This window comes from Oncorhynchus clarkii, chromosome 6, assembly GCF_045791955.1.
Source record: "Oncorhynchus clarkii lewisi isolate Uvic-CL-2024 chromosome 6, UVic_Ocla_1.0, whole genome shotgun sequence".
NCBI lineage: Eukaryota > Metazoa > Chordata > Actinopteri > Salmoniformes > Salmonidae > Oncorhynchus > Oncorhynchus clarkii.
The window spans coordinates 26,698,805-26,720,617 of record NC_092152.1 but is presented as its reverse complement, the minus strand read 5'-3'; the positions used below and the strand labels follow the sequence as shown (position 1 = coordinate 26,720,617).

The 21,813-nt window shown below is 41.4% G+C and overlaps 1 protein-coding gene across 1 annotated transcript; it reads left to right on the top strand.

Moving 5' to 3' along the window:
• The first annotated feature begins 3,304 nt into the window (after positions 1 to 3,304).
• LOC139410879 (serine/threonine-protein phosphatase 2A 55 kDa regulatory subunit B alpha isoform) lies at positions 3,305 to 21,626 on the top strand. The gene is made up of 10 exons (XM_071156498.1): positions 3,305 to 3,653; positions 4,165 to 4,242; positions 13,290 to 13,387; positions 13,482 to 13,647; positions 13,831 to 13,943; positions 14,099 to 14,276; positions 14,561 to 14,725; positions 15,088 to 15,257; positions 15,598 to 15,689; positions 17,116 to 21,626. Exons 1-10 carry the CDS (start codon positions 3,647 to 3,649, stop codon positions 17,390 to 17,392), a joined length of 1,344 nt encoding a protein of 447 aa, XP_071012599.1. The 5' UTR covers positions 3,305 to 3,646; the 3' UTR covers positions 17,393 to 21,626.
• Positions 21,627 to 21,813: the final 187 nt, after the last annotated feature.

Genomic DNA, 21,813 nt, shown 5'->3' with positions numbered 1-21,813 from the left:
CTGTCATGTGGCTTTTACTGAAGAATGGCTTCTGTGTGGCCACTACCATAAAGGCCTGATTGTTGGAGTGCAATCAGGTTCTTTGAAGGTTCTCCCATCTCCACATAGGGCCTTTTTCAGTGACCATTGGGTTCTTGGTCACCCCTGTGACCAAGGCCCTTCTCTCCCGATTGCTCAGTTTGGCTGGGCTGGACCAGTTTGGCTGGGCTGGGCCAGCTCTAGGAAGAGTCTTGGTGGTTCAAAACTTCTTCCATTTAAGAATAATGGAGGCCAGTGTGTTCTTGAGGACCTTCAATGCTGGATACATTTTTTGGTACCCTTCCCCAGATCTGTGCCTCGACACAATCCTGTCTCGGAGCTCTAAGACCATTTTCTTCGACCTCATGGCTTGTTTTTTGCTCTGACATGCGCTGTCAACTGTGGAACCTTATACAGTCAGGTGTGTGCCTTTACAAATCATGAATTTACTACATGTGGACTCCAATCATGTTGTAGAAACATCTCAAGGATCATCAATGGAAACAGGATGCATAGCAAGGGTCTGAATACTTATGTAAATAAAAATACATTTAAAAAATGTCTAAAAACTTATTTTCGCTTTGTCATTGTGGGGTATTATGTGTAGATTGATGAGGATTTTTATTTATTTAATCCATTTTAGAATAAGGCTGTAACGTAACAAAATGATGAAAAAGTCAAGGGGTCTGAATACTTTCCTGAATGCACTGTAATTGTCACGATCGTCGTCCTCCTCGTCTGAGGAGGAGTAGTAGTTGGAAGGATCGGAGGACCAAAATGCAGAGTGGTATGTGCTCATCGTGAATTTAATGAACAGAGAACACTTGAACAAACTATACACGAATAACGACCGTGACGCTATAATAAGAACTGTGCTGACACAAGCAACTAACATAGACAATCACCCACAACCCACAATGACAAAACAGGCTACCTAAATATGGTTCCCAATCAGAGACTACGACTAACACCTGCCTCTGATTGAGAACCATATCAGGCCAAACACAGAAACAGACAAACTAGACATCCAACATAGAATGCCCACTCAGATCACACCCTGACCAAACAAAACATAGAAACATACAAAGCAAACTATGGTCAGGGCGTGACAGTAATATACATTACTGTTCAAAGCTTGGAAAAGAAAAGCTTTTTTTGTCCATTGAAATGACAGCAAATTGATCAGAAATACAGTGTAGACATTGTTAATGTTGTAAAGGATTATTGTAGCTGGAAATGGCTGATAATTAAGGAAATATCTACGTAGGCTTACAGAGGCCCATTATCAGCAATTGATTTTGGATCAGTAGAAGTGAGATTTTTGGAAAGAGGCAATTCCTGCTTTTCGGCCAACCCATACATTGTTTCAAGCTGGGTATAGGACCAACTGGGAATGGTTACATATTTGATAGTTTTGAGAAGTGGAATTGTTTTGATTTTTTGTGTAACAGCCTCCCAGAGGAAGTGGGCGCTTCGAGTCACGCGGCTAGGTGCTTAACCTGTAGTGTGTTTTGCTATTCTGTGAGGGCTTATGTTCTGAACCTGCTTCACTGCTTTAGGTGCTAAGGATTCAGACATGTTGCAGCAGTGTGTAAGAGATTCCACAATGTGAGATATTGCAGGAGGGCATAGTCAGAGGGAGTTTGCAGTTGGGATAGAGAGTGCACTACAGGACTATTCACTGTGGGGGCTCCCAGTCGACTCACTCATCCTTGGGCTATCCTCTACTCTCTTCACTGCCTCAGCATAGGAAACGTTCTGCCCCACTCGAACTCTGGCAATCTCAACCCCCACAGTTGCACTCAACTGTGGGGGTGCCCATGCAGCTGTGGATCAGAAGAGCCCTGTGAGAGAAAGACAGGTTGAGATTGCCAGAGTTTGAGTGGGGCAGAACGTTTCCTATGCTGAGGCAGTGAAGAGAGTAGAGGATAGCCCAAGGATGAGTGAGTCGACTGGGAGCCCCCACAGTGAATAGTCCTGTAGAGAGAGTTTTAGTAAGGTTGGATTTCTTGCGTTTATAGAGATGGTGATCAACTGCATTGCACTGATGGAGCGGAAATCATCAAGATAGATGTGGAAGTTGCAGCAGCAGATAAATATTTCGGTGTACGAGATTTTAGTGCAGATCTACAGAAAGTTTTGAGTTTTGGGGTTCCATCCTCCCAGGCCGACGGCCTGGTGTAGGATCGTTTAGGGCTAAGTAGGATGGGGCGGTGGATTTGGGGGCTAGTGTATAGGATGGCAGGTAGGTGGAAAATCTGGCGATGTTTCCTTGAGCAAGGCAAGGCACCCTGTTTGCTCTTGATAAGTGTGTCTGCTAAATGGCTGAAATGTAAATGTATATTAGGTGCAGGGTGAGATGGTGGTGCAATTTAAGGTTTTCCCTTAATTTTTTTATTTTGTCACAATGTGGAATGCACATTCCGAACTAAGAAAGGAAGCAATACGCCAAAAAAAAAAATGTCTAGTCTACTGGAAATTCACATTTTTTTGTGTGTCATAAACAACTTTATATCGGAGGGCCTGCACATGCACAATGTGGTGCGATACGACAGACCCTATACATATTTTTTTACATTTTTAATTTATTTTATTTTTATTAACACCAAATCAATACAGAAAGTACACGAGGGAACACAAGTATATATAGATTATATACAATGGACAATCGAGCTAGGGGGCACAATATCACATTACATTTACACAAGGACTTTAAGGGACATACATACGCTGACAATTCTAACAGCTTTTTTGTTAGTAAAAAGTTTTTTGACTTAAAATACAGTTCAATTTATTTTTGTAGGGTAATAAAATGTGTTTTGTTGTTTGTAAATTTACATTTGTGTATATGAAATTTGGCCAAAAGAATAATTAAATTAAATTAACGTTTCAGCTTATTTCTATCGTATGTAAAGAATCCAAGCTGTACATCTCTCCACAATAGTGTAAAATCTTCCTAAATGTGTTCAAGTATAAATCTACTGATGTCTTGCCACAGTTTTCTTACATGAATACAATGCCAAAAAAGATGCAGCACTGTTTCTGGGTGGTCATTACAAAAGGAGCAATTTGAGTTTATGTTTTCATTCAACTTCTTCATATAGTGGTTAATATTTATGGATAATTTTAAAGGAAATTCCTTAATTAAGTAGGTATGTGTGGCAACATCCAAACTTTTTTCCAAGAGATTTTATCAATAAATCCATTCCAATAAGGCATGACATAAGGAAAATCTACAACATCCTGCTGAAACAAGGTTCGTATCGCTCTACCGGAAATTCACAAGAAGAAGAAGTCTGTCTCTCACTGACGTCAATGCAGGACTAGGTTGCGCCATTTTGAAAGTAGAAGCAGGGAGGGGGAAATTTTGCAAGCAAGCAGCCAGCTAAACAAGAGGCTTTGCAAGGTGTTCTAAGGGAGAGTTGCTGATTGTCAAAGCACTGCTAAGCAAGATAAGTGACATGAGAAGTTGAAGAATAGTAGGGGGAAAGCCACACACTCTGTAGCTTTACGATTCACCTGCACTCATCGAGATTCTGCTTGTACACACCCTAGCACGGTAAACTGGAAAGATAAGCAAGGGCCCCAACCAAGGCAAGCCCTCCTCGACAGAGATTCCCTCTCCACCATGGCAGGTAAAGTTAAATAGCAGGCTACTGTCGTTAGCTAACTATGACGCATAAATAAAATGGTCAAGTTAATCGCCCATAAAATCTACAAATTGTTTTGACGTAACGTTAGATTGTCCGCTTTCTTGATATTTAGAGATAATCTAGCTAGCTAAGGTTAGCGTAGTACGTCTACGAGTTGGGAGTGTAAACGTTGCTCTGCATGTGTTGTCCAGCGATAGTGGAGGCTTCGGCTAGGTTAGCTAGCTAACTCTACCATCGACATTTAGATAGCTAATGTTACCTAACTTTATCTGTGTTAGTTATAACTTCCACTCTGTATTGGAGCTAACGTTAGCAAGCAAGGATAACTATTGAGCAAAATAGACATCTTGATGATGTTCATGGAAAGTAGCTACAGTAGTCAGAAGATTATAAACAAAGCATGCTGATCAATAAGATTCATATTATCTTTGACATCAGAACCATGATGATGCAGCTTTTGATTTTCAAAGCATTGCTGTTTGTGCGGTTCTAGGAGCTGGCGGCGGAGGCAATGATGTGCAGTGGTGTTTCTCTCAAGTCAAAGGAGCGATTGATGACGATGTGGCTGAAGGTATGACTGATGATTCAGACTCTAGACTGCTAACTAGCTAGTTGATGTAGTGTGCAGTTAGCAACGACAGCCACCGACTCACTTTCACCTCTCCTCTCAAAACATCATACCATAACTTCAATTAAAATCACGGAACACAACAAGCGCTTATTAGAGACAGGCTTCTATTTGAGCCAGGCATCTATTAATGCATACAGACGTTTGCTCATTTGCATAGCTAGTTGATTTTGTTTAGCGCCTGCATTCACTTCACTCATTTTAATCAATCTATTCATTGCCTGCACTGTGTTATCATGTACACACAGTGTCAGTCATTGAGTCTTAGTATGCCTATTTTTAAGTTTTTGACTGTTTTTGTGCTTGCCAGTTAACAGTAGCTTGCTGTTATCAGACAATGTCTAGCAGTTTCTTACTCGTGATAAATTAAAAAAACAGATTTCCATAATTTAAAAAAAGTCATTATTGATTTATTTAATGTAACACATCAAACTTTAAACCTGGTAATCTATTCATGTTAACCTTGTAAACAATTCATTTAGACACAAGGTTTATTTGCTGAAATGTGTGCCTTTGCCCGGCTATTAAAAGGGACAGGTGGCTTTTTGAGACTGTTTAATTGAAGTTTTACGTTACCCACCAAACATGTCAAATAATAAAGGGACATGTTAATTTTGCGATCAGATGTGATGGTGCATAATTGATTGTCTGGAAATGGTCAGTGACCCAAAACGAAAGGTAAGATGATGTTGGGTGATTCTCATGACGGAGCTATAGTCTGTCATGCCATGTAGTTTTGGTCTGTAGCCTTCTTCATCTCATGATGCAGGTTAGTAAAGTATTGGTAAAGAGCCCATGTTAACTGTTGTATTTTTCCACTTAAACTCATTAAGATACTGGGAACACTGGCACTTTTGCTTTTTAATTTGAGAGCTAGTAGCCTAATTGGGTTTAGTCTGCATAGACGGTGTGCTTAGTTGCACATAAGATATAGGGATCTGTGTATGTCTGTAGCTAGGTTTCCATCCAGTTGGCAACAGATTTTCATGTGAAATGTAAAAAATATGCATAAAAACAATATGAGCATTTTCCAGAGATGTTTCCATCAAATGTACTTGTTGTGGATAAAGGCTGTGCGTGATGATATAGTGCACCTAAATACAGTTGAAGTCGGAAGTTTACATACCCCTTAGCCAGATACATTTAAACTCAGTTTTTCACACTTCCTGACATTTAATCCTGGTAAAAATTCCCTGTCTTAGGTCACTTAGGATCCCCACTTTTATTTTAAGAATGTGAAATGTCAGAATAATAGTAGAGAGAGTGATTTATTTCAGCTTTTATTTCTTTCATCACATTCCCAGTGGGTCAGAAGATTACATACACTCAATTAGCATTTGGTAGCATTGCCTTTAAATTGTTTATCTTGGGTCAAACATTTTGGGTAGCCTTCCACAAGCTTCCCACTATAAGTTGGGTGAATTTTGGCCCATTCCTCCTGATAGAGCTGGTGTAACTGAGTCCGGTTCGTAGGCCTTCTTGCTTTTCAATCAATCAATCAAATTTATTTTATATAGCCCTTCGTACATCGGCTGATATCTCAAAGTGCTGTACATAAACCCAGCCTAAAACCCCAAACAGCAAGCAATGCAGGTGTAGAAGCACGGCGGCTAGGAAAAACTCCCTAGAAAGGCCAAAACCTAGGAAGAAACCTAGAGAGGAACCAGGCTATGTGGGGTGGCCAGTCCTCTTCTGGCTGTGCCGGGTGGAGATTATAACAAAACATGGTCAAGATGTTCAAATGTTCATAAATGACCAGCATGGTCGAATAATAATAAGGCAGAATAGTTGAAACTGGAGCAGCAGCACAGTCAGGTGGACTGGGGACAGCAAGGAGTCATCATGTCAGGTATTCCTGGGGCATGGTCCTATGGCTCAGGTCAGTTGAAACTGGAGCAGCAGCACAGCCAGGTGGACTGGGGACAGCAAGGAGTCATCATGTCAGGTAGTCCTGGGGCATGGTCCTAGGGCTCAGGTCCTCCGAGAGAGAGAAAGAGAGAAGGAGAGAATTAGAGAACGCACACTTAGATTCACACAGGACACCGAATAGGACAGGAGAAGTACTCCAGATATAACAAACTGACCCTAGCCCCCCGACACATAAACTACTGCAGCATAAATACTGGAGGCTGAGACAGGAGGGGTCAGGAGACACTGTGGCCCCATCCGAGGACACCCCCGGACAGGGCCAAACAGGAAGGATATAACCCCACCCACTTTGCCAAAGCACAGCCGCCACAACACTAGAGGGATATCTTCAACCACCAACTTACCATCCTGAGACAAGGCTGAGTATAGCCCACAAAGACCTCCGCCACGGCACAACCCAAGGGGGGGGGCGCCAACCCAGACAGGATGACCACATCAGTGACTCAACCCACTCAGGTGACGCACCCCCTCCAGGGACGGCATGAGAGAGCCCCAGTAAAGCCAGTGACTCAGCCCCTGTAATAGGGTTAGAGGCAGAGAATCCCAGTGGAAAGAGGGGAACCGGCCAGGCAGAGACAGCAAGGGCGGTTCGTTGCTCCAGAGCCTTTCCGTTCACCCTCCCACTCCTGGGCCAGACTACACTCAATCATATGACCCACTGAAGAGATGAGTCTTCAGTAGAGACTTAAAGGTTGAGACCGAGTTTGCGTCTCTGACATGGGTAGGCAGACCGTTCCATAAAAATGGAGCTCTATAGGAGAAAGCCCTGCCTCTAGCTGTTTGCTTAAAAATTCTAGGGACAATTAGGAGGCCTGCGTCTTGTGACCGTAGCGTACGTGTAGGTATGTACGGCAGGACCAAATCAGAGAGATAGGTAGGAGCAAGCCCATGTAATGCTTTGTAGGTTAGCAGTAAAACCTTGAAATCAGCCCTTGCTTTGACAGGAAGCCAGTGTAGAGAGGCTAGCACTGGAGTAATATGATCAAATTTTTTGGTTCTAGTCAGGATTCTAGCAGCCGTATTTAGCACTAACTGAAGTTTATTTAGTGCTTTATCCGGGTAGCCGGAAAGTAGAGCATTGCAGTAGTCTAACCTGGAAGTGACAAAAGCATGGATTAATTTTTCTGCATCATTTTTGGACAGAAAGTTTCTGATTTTTGCAATGTTACGTAGATGGAAAAAAGCTGTCCTTGAAATGGTCTTGATATGTTCTTCAAAAGAGAGATCAGGGTCCAGAGTAACGCCGAGGTCCTTCACAGTTTTATTTGAGACGACTGTACAACCATTAAGATTAATTGTCAGATTCAACAGAAGATCTCTTTGTTTCTTGGGACCTAGAACAAGCATCTCTGTTTTGTCCGAGTTTAAAAGTAGAAAGTTTGCAGCCATCCACTTCCTTATGTCTGAAACACATTCTTCTAGCAAGGGCAATTTTGGGGCTTCACCATGTTTAATTGAAATGTACAGCTGTGTGTCATCCGCATAGCAGTGAAAGTTAACATTATATTTTCGAATGACATCCCCAAGAGGTAAAATATATAGTGAAAACAATAGTGGTCCTAAAACGGAACCTTGAGGAACACCGAAATTTACAGTTGATTTGTCAGAGGACAAACCATTCACAGAGACAAACTGATATCTTTCCGACAGATAAGATCTAAACCAGGCCAGAACTTGTCCGTGTAGACCAATTTGGGTTTCCAATCTCTCCAAAAGAATGTGGTGATCGATGGTATCAAAAGCAGCACTAAGGTCTAGGAGCACGAGGACAGATGCAGAGCCTCGGTCCGATGCCATTAAAATGTAATTTACCACCTTCACAAGTGCCGTCTCAGTGCTATGATGGGGTCTAAAACCAGACTGAAGCATTTCGTATACATTGTTTGTCTTCAGGAAGGCAGTGAGTTGTTGCGCAACAGCCTTTTCTAAAATTTTTGAGAGGAATGGAAGATTCGATATAGGCCGATAGTTTTTTATATTTTCTGGGTCAAGGTTTGGCTTTTTCAAGAGAGGCTTTATTACTGCCACTTTTAGTGAGTTTGGTACACATCCGGTGGATAGAGAGCCGTTTATTATGTTCAACATAGGAGGGCCAAGCACAGGAAGCAGCTCTTTCAGTAGTTTAGTTGGAATAGGGTCCAGTATGCAGCTTGAAGGTTTAGAGGCCATGATTATTTTCATCATTGTGTCAAGAGATATAGTACTAAAACACTTGAGCGTCTCTCTTGATCCTAGGTCCTGGCAGAGTTGTGCAGACTCAGGACAACTGAGCTTTGAAGGAATACGCAGATTTAAGGAGGAGTCCGTAATTTGCTTTCTAATAATCATAATCTTTTCCTCAAAAAAGTTCATGAATTTATCACTGCTAAAGTGAAAGTCATCCTCTCTTGGGGAATGCTGCTTTTTAGTTAGCTTTGCGACAGTATCAAAAAGGAATTTTGGATTGTTCTTATTTTCCTCAATTAAGTTAGAAAAATAGGATGATCGAGCAGCAGTAAGGGCTCTTCGGTACTGCACAGTACTGTCTTTCCAAGCTAGTCGGAAGACTTCCAGTTTGGTGTGGCGCCATTTCCGTTCCAATTTTCTGGAAGCTTGCTTCAGAGCTCGGGTATTTTCTGTGTACCAGGGAGCTAGTTTCTTATGAGAAATGTTTTTAGTTTTTAGGGGTGCAACTGCATCTAGGGTATTGCGCAAGGTTAAGTTGAGTTCCTCAGTTAGGTGGTTAACTGATTTTTGTCCTCTGGCGTCCTTGGGTAGACAGAGGGAATCTGGAAGGACATCAAGGAATCTTTGTGTTGTCTGTGAATTTATAGCACAACTTTTGATGATCCTTGGTTGGGGTCTGAGCAGATTATTTGTTGCAATTGCAAACGTAATAAAATGGTGGTCCGATAGTCCAGGATTATGAGGAAAAACATTAAGATCCACAACATTTATTCCATGGGACAAAACTAGGTCCAGCGTATGACTGTGACAGTGAGTGGGTCCAGAGACATGTTGGACAAAACCCACTGAGTCGATGATGGCTCCGAAAGCCTTTTGGAGTGGGTCTGTGGACTTTTCCATGTGAATATTAAAGTCACCAAAGATTAGAATATTATCCGCTATGACTACAAGGTCCGATGGGAATTCAGGGAACTCAGTGAGGAACGCTGTATATGGCCCAGGAGGCCTGTAAACAGTAGCTATAAAAAGTGATTGAGTAGGCTGCATAGATTTCATGACTAGAAGCTCAAAAGACGAAAACGTCATTTTTTTTTTTGTAAATTGAAATTTGCTATCGTAAATGTTAGCAACACCTCCGCCTTTGCGGGATGCACGGGGGATATGGTCACTAGTGTAGCCAGGAGGTGAGGCCTCATTTAACACAGTAAATTCATCAGGCTTAAGCCATGTTTCAGTCAGGCCAATCACATCAAGATTATGATCAGTGATTAGTTCATTGACTATAATTGCCTTTGAAGTAAGGGATCTAACATTAAGTAGCCCTATTTTGAGATGTGAGGTATCATGATCTCTTTCAATAATGACAGGAATGGAGGTGGTCTTTATCCTAGTGAGATTGCTAAGGCGAACACCGCCATGTTTAGTTTTGCCCAACCCAGGTCGAGGCACAGACACGGTCTCAATGGTGATAGCTGAGCTGACTACACTGACTGTGCTAGTGGCAGACTCCACTATGCTGGCAGGCTGGCTAACAGCCAGTTTTCAGTTCTGCCCACAAATTCTCTATAGGATTGAGGTCAGGGCTTTGTGATGGCCATTCCAATACCTTGAATTTGTTGTCCTTAAGCCATTTTGCCACAACTTTAGAAGTATGCTTGGGGTCATTGTCCATTTGTTTGCGATCAAGCTTTAACTTGCTGACTGATGTCTTGAGATGTTGCTTCAATATATCCACATCATTTCCCTTCCTAACAATGCATCTATTTTGTGAAGTGCACAAGTCCCTCCTGCAGCAAAGCACCCTAACAACATGATGCTGCCACTCCTGTGCTTCACGGTTGGGATGTGTTCTTCGGCTTGCAAGCCTCCCCCTTTTCCTCCAAACATAACGATGGTCATTATGACCAAACAGTTTTATTTTGTTTCATCAGACCAGAGGACATTTCTCCAAAATGTATGATCTTTGTCCCCATGTGCAGTTGCAAACCATAGTCTGGCTTTTTTATGGCGGTTTTGGAGCAGTGGCTTCTTCCTTGCTGAGCAGCCTTTCAGGTGATGTCGATATAGGACCCGTTTTACTGTGGATATAGATACTGTCATACCTGTTTCCTCCAGCACCTTCACAAGGTCCTTTGCTGCTGTTCTGGAATTGATTTGCACTTTTCGCACCAAAGTACGTTCATTTCTAGGAGACAGAACGCATCTCCTTTCTGAGTGGTATGACGGCTGCGTGGTCCCATGGTGTTTATACATGCGTACTATTGTTTGTACAGATGAACGTGGTACCTTCAGGCATTTGTAAATTGCTCCCAAGGATGAACCAGACTTGTGGAGGTCTACAATGATGTCAATTAGCCTATCAGAAGCTTCTAAAGCCATGACATGTTTTATTTTTTTTCCCGGGCTGTTTAAAGGCACAGTCCACTTAGTGTATGTAAACTTCTGACCTATTGGAATTGTGATACAGTGAAATAATCTGTCTAAACAATTGTTAGAAAAATTACTTGTCATGCACAAAGTAGATGTCCTAACCGACTTGCCAAAACTATAGTTTGTTAATAACCTCTTGGAACTCCCCATACCGGATCCGGTATCAGGAATACAGACTCAAGCTCATTACCATAACGCAACGTTAACTATTCATGAAAATCGCAAATGAAATGAAATAAATATGCCATCTCGCAAGCTTAGCCTTTTGTAAACAAAACTGTCATCTCAGATTTTCAAAATATGCTTCTCAACCATAGGAAAACAATAATTTGTGTAACAGTAGCTAGCAAACAAAGGATTTAGCGTTAGCATTAGCGTTAGCATCCAGCACGCAACATTTCAACAAAAACATAAAAGCCTTCAAATAAAATCATTTACCTTTGAAGAACTTCTGATGTTTTCAATGAGGATACTCTCAGTTGGATAGCAGATGCTCAGTTTTTCCAAAAAGATTCTTTGTGTATTAGAAATAGCTCCGTTTTATACATCACATTTGGCTACCAAAAAAAAACCGAAAATTCAGTCCTCAAAACGCGAACTTTTTTCCAAATTAACTCCATAATATCGACTGAAAACATGGCAAACGCTGTTTAGAATCAATCATCAAGGTGTTTTTCACATATCTCTTCATTGATACATCGTTCTTGGACACATGCTTTCTCCCCTGAATCAAATGGTAAAGTGGAAGCAGCTGGCAATTGCGCACCGAATTCGACGCAGGACACCAGGCGGACACTTGGAAAATGTAGTCTCTTATGGTCAATCTTCCAATGATATGCCTACAAATACGTCACAATGCTGCTAAGACCTTGGGCGAACGACAGAAAGTGTAGGCTCATTCCTTGCGCAATCACAGCCATATAAGGAGACAATGGAAAACAGAGCTTCAGAAATTCTGCTAATTCCTGGGTGATGCATCATCTTGGTTTCGCCTGTAGAATGAGTTCTGGGGTACTTACAGACAAAATCTTTGCAGATTCTGAAACTTCAGAGTGTTTTCTTTCCAAAACGGTATGCATAGTCGAGCATCTTTTCGTGACAAAATATCGCGCTTAAAACGGGAACGTTTTTTATCCAAAAATGAAATAGCGCCCCCAGAGATCCAACAGGTTAACAAGAAATTTGTGGAGTGGTTGAAAAACGAGTTTTAATGACTCCAACCTAAGTGTATGTGAACTTCTGACTTCAACTGTATAACATTTACGGTTAAATTACCATGTACCTGTTTAAAAAGTACAAGTTCAATTGGTTTCCATCGCATTTTCAACTCTACTGATGGTTTTGTCACACACAAAAAGTGCATTGTATAGCAAATGTGACCACTCTGGCCTTGGCACATGCGCTCTATGCTCAAAGATGCATTCGGGTTTAACCTATGTGATGAGATTATAATAGACAAAAGAGAAAGTGTTTTTATTTGTCAAACAGCCAATCATTGATCCTCATGTCACCAGAATAAGACCCTCAATATTTATTGGAAAGGAGCATCAAGCTGATCTCAGTGTAGTTTCACCACCCTGTGAAGTTTGTTGTTTATTTCATCTGTAGCCTAATAAACTGCATGCTTTCCCAAGTCGTAGTGGGAGGACAACACAATATATCATCACGTGACTCAAGTTTGCTTCGATATGTTAGTTATGTCGACATTTGTGCATAAGTGTTTCCACTGCCGTTTCTCTCATAATTACATTTACAGACACACACACATCCTATCTTGTCTAGTGTGTTTTGTCGACATTTGGAACATTTTCCAACAAATTTGCAGTTTCCATCAGGCCTGTCACTTTTTCCTGAAGTGTACTTTACTCGCATAAAAATGTCCCTTTAAGTTAATCTAAACAGACTTTCAGACATGAGAAAGGATGCAAGACTCAGACAGTGGCAATGTGGGACACGCAACAGTTTTCATGCTGCTGCAAAATATAGTTTATTCTGCTTGTTTCCTTTGTCTGTTCCTATTGGAACTGTGGGGGGGCAGTGTGTGGCTGTGGCAGGAGCTGAGTCAAGCACTTCTCCATAGCACTCCTGTTGTGTTGGGGATAGCACTACCCTACACTCAGGCTTGTGCCAACCTCAGTCATAAGGGAGAGATTGTTGAGCTAAAGGCAGCGGGATGAGAATTCTATGGAAGCGGTTAGCTGCCGATGCTATGTTTGTTTTACATTTTCCCTCTGGAGTGGTTAAGTAGGTCTATACCTTGCTTTCCACAGCTTCTCAAAATCACATTTAGGCTACTAGTATTACGCTCTGTAGTGAAATCAGTGCAACACTGTTGGGCACTAGATGCATTGCTAAATGGAGAGGCCCCCCCCCCCCCCCCCCCCCCCAAAAAAGACAAATGTTGATACATCTATTATTTTGCAATAAGCAATTTAACCTACTACTTGTCTTGTTATTTGTAACAGCTGACATCATATCCACTGTGGAATTCAATCACTCTGGGGAGCTGCTAGCCACTGGGGACAAGGGGGGCCGCGTTGTGATCTTTCAGCAGGAGCTAGAGGTAAGTAAAGGATCCTGCTCAACACAGTCCACTAAAATCAATTACTTGACTGAATCTTGTCTCAGAATCTGTTATGCATGTTGTCATTGAGTAGAGCAAGAACCAGCCACAGTGCCGTGGGGAGTACAATGTTTACAGCACCTTCCAGAGCCACGAGCCCGAGTTCGACTACCTGAAGAGCCTTGAGATCGAGGAGAAGATCAACAAGATCCGGTGGCTGCCTCAGAAGAACGCTGCACAGTTCCTCTTGTCCACAAATGGTCAGCAGAGCAGTGTGTGCATGTAGCCTTATCCTCCCCAGCCCTTCCTCTGGTGAAGATGGGGAAACTGTAGATAAGCTGTTTTATTAATTTGATTCATTTGTATGATTTGAATAGGAGAGGGATCAACATAAATATTTAGCTTGTGCAGAAGCAGTGTGACATACGTGTGTTGTCTTGCAGATAAAACTATAAAGCTGTGGAAAATCAGTGAACGGGACAAGCGACCAGAGGGGTACAACCTCAAGGAAGAGGATGGGCGCTACAGAGACCCCACTACCGTCACAACACTACGGGTGTGTAGACCTTCACGTACCCACTACCTATACCCTACACACTCAGAGACACCAACACTGACACAACTAAGAGTGTGTAGACTCACCCTATACACCTAATCCTATACACAAACAACTCATACTACAGAACCTGCTAAATCTCTCCTTCACCATAGGTCCCAGTGTTTCAGCCGATGGACCTGATGGTTGAGGCCAGCCCCAGGCGAGTGTTTGCTAATGCACACACCTACCACATCAACTCCATCTCGGTCAACAGTGACTGTGAGACCTACTTGTCTGCTGATGACCTTCGCATCAATCTCTGGAACCTAGAGATCACTGACCGCAGCTTTAGTATCCTCTGTTTGGTCACCATCACTTTTCCTTTCAGTCTGTCTGATGAGCACAGCGTCTGATGAAGGTGATCTTGATCCATCTCAATTTCCTGCTGTCTGATTTAAAAAAAAAATCTGTGTGTGTGTAGACTTTGTCTTGGATAGTACTGTAATCAATTTCACTGAGACAGTTCAATAAAGCACAATTCAAGTAATTTGTGGGCTAGGGTAGTTCAGGAGCCCCCTTATCTGTGGTTGTGTCAGAGCTGTTATGTTTGCCCTTGACCTCACTGACCTCCTCAGACATTGTGGACATCAAGCCAGTCAACATGGAGGAGCTGACAGAGGTGATTACAGCCGCAGAGTTCCATCCAAACCAGTGCAACACATTTGTCTACAGTAGCAGCAAGGGCACCATCCGCCTCTGTGACATGAGAGCATCAGCTCTCTGTGACCAGCACTCCAAACGTAAGTGGCATCTGACAGTGGAGTCAAAGATTTTAGTTTCAGACAGAAGAATGCTGTGCCCTGTGGAGACGACTAGGTAAAGTGACTAAAATGGTATATTGATTGAAATGACTACTACATGTACCCAGTTTTTCGGAGACAGGTTAAAAGTACTGAGAATCCCAGAAATTTCAGAGCCCTTGGAAGCAGAAATTTCAGAGACCTTGGAAGCAGATGTTTCAAGAGTCCATTCCTGTCATTGACCTACTCAATCAATCAAATTTATTTATAAAGCCCTCACATCAGCTGATTTCACAAAGTGCTGAACAGAAACCTAGCCAATGAACTGACTAAGCGAGCACACTTCTCCTTGTCTCACTCAGTGTTTGAAGAGCCTGAAGATCCAAGCAATCGTTCATTCTTCTCTGAGATTATCTCTTCCATCTCTGATGTCAAGTTCAGCCACAGTGGGCGCTACATGATGACCCGGGACTACCTGTCCGTAAAAATCTGGGACCTCAACATGGAGTCCCGTCCAGTAGAGACTTATCAGGTCAGCTGGTGTCTGTATGGTGGGAGATGGTGACATCATGGATGTTGCGTCCAAAATTCTATTTGCTTGTCAAATCTCTAAACTTTAGTTTTATATATATATCAAAGTCTTCCAGTAGGGGGAGATATAGTGTATACATGTGTCCTTTACGAGTACACCGGTCCTGTATTGGCCTTTGTTGTATTTGATGGTTTACAAGCAAGGATACATTCAGTTGGTTATTGTATCATTTGTTATCATTTGACGGTATGCTTATATTAGACTGAACCAATGTATTTTTTGTGCAAATATAATGTACTGTTTTCAGTGTCTTGATAAACTATAATTTTCCTCCCAACAGGTCCATGAATACCTCAGGAGTAAACTGTGCTCACTCTATGAGAACGACTGCATCTTTGATAAGTTTGAGTGCTGCTGGAATGGAAACGACAGGTGAGAGTCAAGTTTAGCATTAGGTTTAGAATTACGAATAGCTGTCTGACATTGATCATGAAGTTGATGCTGTATGATACATTATATCAGGGATAGGCAACTCCAGTCCTCTGGGGCTGGAGTGGTGTCCCCCCCCCCCCCTCCCTAACAGATACAGCTGATTTAAAAAAAAATGCATTCTAAACTGAAGATCATGATTAGTTGTTTATAGGAGTCCGGTGTGTTAGCTGGGGCAATCAATCAGGCCCCCGAGGACTGAAGTTGCCCATCCCTGCATTAGATCAATGTTAGACATTGAGGACACATTAAAGAGTAATAGTTGTATTTATTACTATGTTGTACATAGTAATGTTATGTTCCATTTGGCCTACAGAAGAAAGGCTGTAGATACTGTAAGATACAGTATATGGGGATATCCCCTCATCTGAACTGAGCGACACAGGCCTTATCAAAGGCTTCCTTTATCGCTGTCCAACAGAACTCAAGGCTCACCCTTGCATTTTCATGTGACTCCGCCTACAGTTTGATAAACGGCATTGGCACTTGGATTGGAACCGGTTGCTATGGTCAGATTACATGAAAATAGAGCTATTTGGCATTGAAAAACAGAAGCCTATGCAGAAAAGTACCTCATACCTACAGTAAATTATGGTGGTGGAAATGGTTAATTGACCACAAAATCAACATATTTGCAATGGCCATCTGTCTCCGGACTTGAAAATATGTACTTTGAATTGAAGAGGGCAGTCCATAGCAGCAGACAAAGTATATCAATGATCTGAAAAGATTTTGTATGGAATGATGGTTTAAGATCCCTCCCAACATGTTCTCCAATCTCAACATTTTAGAAAAAGGCTGTGCCATTATCCTCTCACGGGGAGGGTGTTAGACTACTGAAAACATGGGTGCCAATAGTTTTGACATGTATCTTTTTGACTTTTTTTAAATTACTTGTTAAACAATATCTCTTTCTCTGAGCTATTGTATTAGTTAAAAAAAATTGAATTTTGCCCTTTTTGCATACCGTATAGGTTAGTGTTTATTTTTAAAAGTATTTTTGCTTATCTTTATCAAGGGTGCCAATAATTATGGACCTGACTCTACATTTATTTAACTAGGCAAGTCAGTTAAGAACATATTCTTATTTACAATGACGGCCTAGGAACAGTGGGGTAACTGCCTGGTTCAGGGGCAGAACAACAGATTTTTACCTTGTCAGCTCGGGGATTCGAACTAGAAACCTTTCAGTTACTGGCCCAATGCTCTAACCACTAGGCTACCTGTCGCCACAATACAGTTGAATTTTGTACGGTCTTAATATGCCTGAGATAAATAAGTGTTTTGATTCTGTGATTGAAAGACGGATGTGAAACCACTGTCAGTCTGCCACTACCTCAGTTTCATTCCCCACCCTTGTCCTCCTCAGTGTTGTGATGACGGGCTCATACAACAACTTCTTCAGGATGTTTGACCGAGGCTACCGGCAGGATGTGACCCTGGAGGCGTCTCGGGAAAGCAGTAAGCCTCGTTCTGTGCTCAAGCCCCGCAAGGTGTGCACAGGTGGGAAGCGCAAGAAGGACGAGATCAGTGTAGACAGCCTGGACTTTAACAAGAAGATCCTCCACACGGCCTGGCACCCTCAGGACAACATCATCGCCGTGGCCACCACTAACAACCTCTATATATTTCAGGACAAACTGTAACAAATATTCAATGAACCCTTCATATCCCAGATCCCACTTTAGCCTCACTACTCTGGTCCCCAACATCTCAACTGGAGAAGTGCAGCAAAACGCCTCTGTTTTGATGGCTTTCTTAGTCTTATTTCCTGTTCAGGGGGCTCCAACAGTACCACACTTCTTCTGCCACATTGCAACTGTTGTCCACTACATCCCAAAGGGAACACTTTTTTAACACTAGTCTTTGAGATATTGATATGTTGCTAATTTAACGGTTTTGGTGCCACAAGCAATTTTTATATATACAAGCATTTTTTTCTTTTGATAGGAAGTTGTTCCCTCCCACCCCTCCATCGTTGACACCGATCACAACATTGCTGTTCTTCACTGACCAAATTGGCAAGCTGACAGCTCTCAATTTTTGTCCCAGGCCATTTGTCAAATTTCCAAGTTTGCTCACCCTCTTTCACATACAGTACACACTTACTCTAAACATTGATGTAGACACGTATACACACACACACAATAGCTCAACTCAGTTGGTGGGCTGGGTTGGGGTCTGGGGGTAATTTCGAGACAACTATGTAGAATATAGAGTTAGCCAGTCTGAGACTACAGACAAGGGTTAACCGTCTGGTAAGCACAGTGCCCTTCTCCAGAGGTAGCCTACAGTATGAAGCCATTGCTTTTCCAAGTAAACGGTAGTGGGCAGAGGCATTGCAGCCTAATCTCCTTCTTGCACTTAGAGTGCCACCATGTACAGCTCAGCACAGAGGCAGTAATGCCAGGAGAAAGACAGGCCTGCCTTGGCTGACCTGCATGACTTGTCCGTTTTTAAATGTAAGCGCGGCACCCATTTGTACCTCTGCTGCTCAGTTCCATGCATGCGTCTTGACTTATGCTTCTTGTGAATTTAAGTTTTCCCTCTGGATCAAGTTTTTTGTTTGTTTTTTAATGATGTTTTGTACTTCAGATAAAGAATAATCACTATAATTAGTTTATTTTTGTATGAATTAAGAAGACAGAAATATTGATTGATATCCTTTAATCCCTTCGCACTACTTGGTGTAGTCTGATCACTGTTGTCTATTAAGCTGTAGGTTTTGGACTGGTCTATGGACTGAAGGATTACTTGGACTGGTGAAAGTTAATGTGACTTACTGTGTTAAATTCACGTGGGCTGCGGGTTTGAGGATGGAGTGCATATTAATGTGCCATTAAGAAAGGCTTTATGCATGTTGGATGTCCAAATAAGTATTTTCAGGTATGTGTCACTGTGGAATCATAATGGTCATTCGTTTTTGTATTTGGGTTACTGTAACCGATATTGACTGGAATGGATTCGGGTGCTTCTGAGTTTAAGCTAGTTCATTTGCGCTAATTGTTTTAACTCCGGTGTGGATCTGTGTGCATCCGTTTGTTTGCCATGGCTGTGTTTTCAAAAAAATTGCACTGAGTAAAAGATCATTTTATTATTAATAGCCCATTGTACGTTGAGAATGGGAAAGGCATTATCTGTTTGCTTCAGTTTGACTGAAGAAATGCTCTTAACCGCACGTTCACTGAGTATCAGGTTTATTGACTAGACAGGGTTACTGACTTGAAATATTTTATGAAACAATATTTTCTTTTTTTGATTGTGCGTAAGTTCTTTATGCAGGAAACAAACAAAACTGTTAAGTGAGTCGTGTTAGTGGGTATCATTGGATGGAATTACTGGGTAATGTCAGCTCAGGGCATTGGAGACAGTATTTAAAATAAACGGCATTTCCAGCGTTTGTACTGTATTTAGTCAATGTGGCATTCTTTGTTGATATTTTGGGAGGTAAATAATTTTTTCTTCTGTCTGTAGCACATGGCTACGCGAATACTTGATTGACGAGATACCAATTGTGAGCCATTTGATCGTAATAAGTTAGCATTAAGAGTATCAATTGAGTCTCATTTACTAGTAAGGCTACCAATAAGCACTATTGCAGACTGCAATAAAGGTCATTAGCTCTACTGGTGTTGTGAGGGTCACTTCCTCATGTCCTTGTTGAATACTTAATTTTCTTATGTTTGTTTTGTGGACAGTTTATAATAGCTGTTGTGAAAATGTGTCATGACATGAGGAACAAGAGTAGCCTACTACTAGCCTAATGTTTAGGTATGGTTAAGATGTAAAATGCTCAATAGGAGAAGCAGCACGTGATACCCCTAACCCCATACCGCCATTACACTCTTGGCATTAGAACATCACGGCTCAGTTACGGTACAAATGTAATTGTTGCCACAGATCGGCTCTTATTTTATATATATATATATATATACATACATACAAATATATATATATACACATAGTTGAAGTTGGAAGTTTACATACACCTTAGCCAAATACATTTAAACTCAGTTTCACAATTCCTGACATTTAATCCTAGTAGAAATTCCCTGTCTTAGGTCAGTTAGGATCACCACTTTATTTTAAGAATTTGAAATGTCAGAATAATAGTATAGAGTGATTTATTTCTGTCTTTCATCACATTCCCAGTGGGTCAGAAGTTTACATATACTCAATTAGTATTTGGGAGCATTGCCTTTCAATTGTTTAACTTGGGTCAATCGTTTTGGGTAGCCTTCCACAAGCTTCCCACAATAAATTTGGGTGAATTTTGGCCCATTCCTCCTGGCAGAACTGGTTTAACTGAGTCGGGTTTGTTGTAGGCCTCCTTGCTCGCACACACTTTTTCAGTTCTGTCCACAAATTTTCTATAGGATTTAGGCTTTGTGATGGCCACTCCAATACCTTGAATTTGTTGTCCTTACTCCGTTTTGCCACAACTTTGGAAGTATGATTGGAGTCATTGTCCATTTGGAAGACCACATTTGTGACCCAAGTTTTAACTTCCTGACTGATGTCTTGATGTTGCTTCAATATAGTCCCTCCTGCAGCAAAACACTCACACATGATGCTGCCACCCCCGTGCTTCACGTTTGGGATGGTGTTCTTCAGCTTGCAAGGCTCCCCCTTTTTCCTCCAAACATAACAATGGTCATTATGGCCAAGCAGTTCTATTTTTGTTTCATCAGACCAGAGGACATTTCACCAAAAAGTACGATCTTTGTCTCCATGTGCAGTTGCAAACCGTATGTCGATATAGGATTCGTGGATATAGTTGCTTTTGTACCTGTTTCCTCCAGCATTTTCACAAGGTCCTTTGCTGCTGTTCTGGGATTGATTTGCACTTTTCGCACCAAAATACGTTAATCTCTAGGAGACAGAACGCCTCTCTTTCCTGAGTGGTTTGACAGCTGCGTGGTCCCATGGTGTTTGTACTTGCGTACTATTGTTTTTGCAGCTGGATGTGGTACCTTCAGGCGTTTTGGAAATTGCTCCCAAGGATCAACCAGACTTGTGGAGGTCTACAATTTTTTTTTTTCTCTGAGGTCTTAGCTGATTGCTTTTGATTTTCCCATAATGTCAAGCAAAGAGGCACTGAGTTTGAAGGTAGGCCTAGAAATACATCCACAGGTACACCTCCAATTGACTCAAATTTTGTCAATTAGCCTATCTGAAGCTTCTAAAGCCATGACAACATTTTCTGGAATTTTCCAAGCTGTTTTAAAGGCACAGTCAACTTAGTGTATAAACTTCTGACCCCTGGAATTGTGATACAGTGAAATAATCTGTCTGTAAACAATTGTTGGAAAATGTACTTGTCATGTACAAAGTAGATGTCCTAACCGACTTGCCAAAACTATAGTTTGTTAACAAGAAATTTGTGGAGTGGTTGTATGTAAACTTCTGACTTCAACTATATATCTCTGCTGTCAGTTTAGACTAAAACAATACTTGGAGACACCTGAACATAATAAAATAACTTTCCTCCACACACTCCTGTCTTCACAACTCTTGTCTAAAGCCACGAAATGTCATTCAGAAGGACCTAATTGCCTTTTTCATAGCAGAGGAAATTAGATAAAGTATGTTTCCTGAAGTGACTGGTGGCTTGTCAGGCAGGAGAATGCCCAGGAGAACTTAAATATAATGTATTCACAGGACTCACAACAGAATGCACTTTTTATTTTTGTGAATTTCTTTTATTTGTATGTTTTGTTTTTGAGGGACTCTTGATAAAGATTGGGAAATTCTGGGTGATTTAAAAGAAAAAGGAATACAGCAGTTTTAAAGGTTCACAGTATAGGTCTGTTTGCATTTGTCAAACAGAATAAAATACAGTTTAGGTTAATGAGTAATAAAGAATGAATAAAATAATTGTAATACGTTTCTGACTTCTTTCACAGTGAGATGACTTGTATTTGTATAATGTTCTCATATAGGAAAGTGTCTTGTCATTACATAAACAAGCACCATTTGAAAATTGAGAAAATAAAGCAAGAGAAGACCATTTAAATGCGAAATGCAAGGAATACACATCACAAACAAATGTTTATTTGAGTTGGTG